General features: G+C 41.5%; 1 protein-coding gene across 1 annotated transcript in view; it reads left to right on the top strand.

The window, feature by feature from the left end:
- The window catches only part of LOC107102618, a 12,528-nt gene that overhangs the window by 3,540 nt on the left and 5,385 nt on the right, over positions 1-3,603 (top strand). The window contains exons 2-3 of the mRNA XM_015401996.1: positions 105-1,956; positions 2,574-2,651. Of these exons, the coding sequence (XP_015257482.1) occupies positions 324-1,956; positions 2,574-2,651 (1,711 nt within the window). The 5' untranslated portion in view covers positions 105-323. The remainder of the gene's footprint in view (positions 1-104; positions 1,957-2,573; positions 2,652-3,603) is intronic.

Genomic DNA, 3,603 nt, shown 5'->3' with positions numbered 1-3,603 from the left:
CAGCATTAAATTAGAGTTACTCATTCCTGTATAAACCCTGTAGTATATTATCAAGAAAACTGACTTTTTGAAATATTGATGAATTTCTGTCTTACCTGTTTTAGGAAGTGGACTCAGATTATGCTCCTCAGAGCGAAGTCAGTTTTTCAGATTCCCGATCTGATAGCGGCTCTTTGGATTATCTCAGTCGGAGCAATACAGCAAGTCCCACAAACAACATTGTGAAAGAAGAGGAAATATCAGAGGACACTTTGTCTGAGGAAGAATATGCCAGTTCTTCAAAAAAGGCCTTAAGAAATGTCAAGAAAAAGAAGAAGTCTGGAATGGTGGTGGTTCAAACAATCAAAAGAACTGCAAAAAGTCATAACAGTAAGCTAAATTACTGTCTGTTCTGTGGGAGACCCCTGACCAAAATGGCAAGGCACCTCACAGGAGTCCATGGCGACCAGGTTGAGGTCGCGGTCGCATTGCAGTATCCTGCTAATTCAAAGGAAAGGAAAAATATATGGCAAAAGCTAATCAACAACGGGAACTTTAAACACAACAAAGATGTTTTAAAAACGGGGAAGGGACAACTCGCTGTACGAGTTAGATCCAGTATTCCCAGTAATGCTACGGATTATGTTCACTGTATTTACTGTTATGGTCTCATTCGTAAGCAGCGTATGCACATTCATATGAAAAGATGCACCCAAAAAATCAAGAAAGAAGACAATCCGCAGGAGGGACGAAAGAGGATCATATCACAATGTGCTCTTTTGACTAAAAACTGTGAGGGTGTTAGTGAGGATTTCAAGAATCTCCTTGGCAAGATGGTGTATGACAATGTGACAGAAACTGTCATGGAAAACCGGATTATGTTACAGTTTGGAGAGCAGATGTTTGAGGAGCAGATGTTAAATAAGAACACTCAAGATGTAAAGAAGCAGGAGTATGTCAGGCAAAACCTTCGACATGTTGCAAGACTTCTACTTGAGGCTCAAAAGTCAACCCCGATGCAGAGTTTGGAGGACTTTTTTAAGCCTTCGAACTTTAAACATGTGGTGTTTGCTGTGAGGGTGCTGACCGGGTATGACCCGGAAAAAAAACTCTACGCCAGAGCATCACTGGCCCTCAGACTCGGATACCACCTTAAGAAAATCTGCGGCATCATTGAGCGCAATGCCCAGAGTTGTGGCGATACTAAAGCCGTGAAGTCTTGTCAAATTTTCCTCTCCTTGTATCACAAAAAATGGACAAAGCAGATAACCTCCTGTGCGTTATCGAATATCAAAGACATTAAGAGGGAAAAAGCAAATGAGGTGCCATCTGTTCAAGACGTGAAACGTCTGCATTACTACCTGGAGACAGTTCATCAGGCGGCAGACAAGAAGCTTCGTGAGAACGTCTGTCCAGAGAACTTTGCAGCTCTGGCCAAGGTGGTTCTGGCTCGGACGATAGTTTTTAACAGGAGACTTCCTGGAGAGGTCTCATCGCTTACAGTTGAGGCTTTCCAGTCACGGATACGTTCGAATGTTTGCGACGACATGGACCTGTCTGTCTCAAAGCTGGAAAAGAAACTCTGTTGTTTGTTCAGTAGGATTAACATCAGGGGGAGCTGTGGCAGAGTTGTACCCATTATTCTAAAGCCCTCACTTGAGTCGTCCTTGGAGCTTCTGATAGAGGTCCGGGAAGCCTGCAGGATTCTAAGCACAAACCAATACTTGTTTCCTCGACAACTAGCACCAACACCCCATAAAGGGACGTTCTGTGTCCAGATACATGCCAAAAAATGCGGCGCAGAGGACCCTTCGACACTTCGAGTGCTAAAACTCAGGAGACATTTTGCAACTTTACTTCAACTGATTAACCTGGACGATGAGGAGGTCAGACAAGTTTTAGGCCCCAACAGTGACATCCAAGCGCTGCGGCAAATCAACAACACAATGTGTGATGATTCCCTACTGGAATCTGGAGGTACATTTTTTCTTTCTTAGCTAAGTGTGAATATTATATTGCATATGACAGAAGTTAAAGTAAAACCTATGAATACATGATCATTTAGATGATGATGAGAGGTCTTCATTTTCATAATCAAGGTGAGAAATGTTGAGCAATTAAGGATATCCCTGATGCGATTGAGGATATTCCAGAAAGACAGAATGGAGGACAGCCTTTTGTGCAGCTTTGGGACGTCATCTGTCTATGCATGCCACCTTTAAAGGATGCAGCCCCTAAATTTAGAAAATTGTAAGTGACAAGCAGCCATATTGTCAGACAGTAGTTATAGCCACATGCTATAGGGGTCACACACACCAGCAGCTCATCACTTCTCAATTACCCAGCAGTCAGTCATCACATTAAACTAGATAAAAACTTTATGGACTTCATTAGAGGTTGGCTTGATCAGTTAAAGCTAAATCCATTGCATTACTGCACCTGCAGGTGATATTTGGTAGATTATTTCAGATGAAATTTAAAGGTAATGTCTATCTAAATAAAAGATCATCCACTATACCTTTAAGCCACAAACCTGGTTGTGTGTTTTAGAGAAGGTTCTCTTAGAAATGTTTCTCTTCCTTCATTGATTTCAGGACCACTGGAGTTTTTTCAACAACGCAGAGGATCGGCTAGCTGCAGTTTGGCTGACGCAGAAAAAAAACGAAGAGAAGGTACTTACTTGGATATCCTGCAGTTTTATGTAGCTCTATTAAAATGTTTAAAAAGTTAGACAATTTTAGTTTTAAAAAAAAACCTTCAGAGCAGAACAAGATGAAACTTTTTTGCCAATATTTCACTTTTTTTTTCTGCACGGAATCATTAATACATTTCTGCTTATTTAATAGACACACGCCCCATCATATGCTATTCATTTAGATTTTTACCATGCATGTACTTTGATGTACTTTGATGGTCTGCATCAGACTGATTGAATCTTGCAGATAAAACTTGGATCAAAATCAGTTAATTCTACAGAGATGCTGTAAATTTACAAGATTGCACTTCTCCAATGCTCCGCAGCTGTCCCTCTGAGAGTTGCAACACCAATACATCACTTACAGTTTGTTGGTGATATTATGACTATATTTGCGTTTCTTCCCAAGCAGAATATTTTTTCTGTTCGGTTTATTCATTACAATGTCACAAGTACAGAGTAGCGAAATGAACTCTCTGCATTACCTTGAGGAGCAGTGGGCTGCCTTTGTGCTGTGTGGGGTTAAGGGTCTTTGCTCAGTAAGTCAGCGGGAGTGGAGCTTGAACTCAGAACCTCAGGATTCCAAGCACTAACAACTAGACCTACACTCCCCAAAGCAGGCAATGGTATAAAGCAGAGGTCTTCAACAGGGGGTCCGGGACCCCTAGGGGGTCCGCGGAGGTACTGCATGGGGGTCGCGAAAGTCTTGGTTGATTACTTTTTTTTATATTCCCTCCTGCAATTTTTTGCACTAATTAAAATGTCTTTAAATACACATTAACATGAATTCAACAGACTGTAGTAAACAGATAAACGAAAGCAGAGATGTCTTTCAGTCATCAATGCACACATTCAGTGACACACAGGAGCTCTTTCAAACCTGGGCACCATTTCATTCACAACACCTGTCCCATCAACCAGGAATCAGA

Source organism: Cyprinodon variegatus, unplaced genomic scaffold, assembly GCF_000732505.1.
Source record: "Cyprinodon variegatus isolate N-32 unplaced genomic scaffold, C_variegatus-1.0 Scaffold1282, whole genome shotgun sequence".
NCBI classification, from domain to species: Eukaryota; Metazoa; Chordata; class Actinopteri; order Cyprinodontiformes; family Cyprinodontidae; genus Cyprinodon; species Cyprinodon variegatus.
This window is presented reverse-complemented; position numbering and strand designations above follow the sequence as displayed.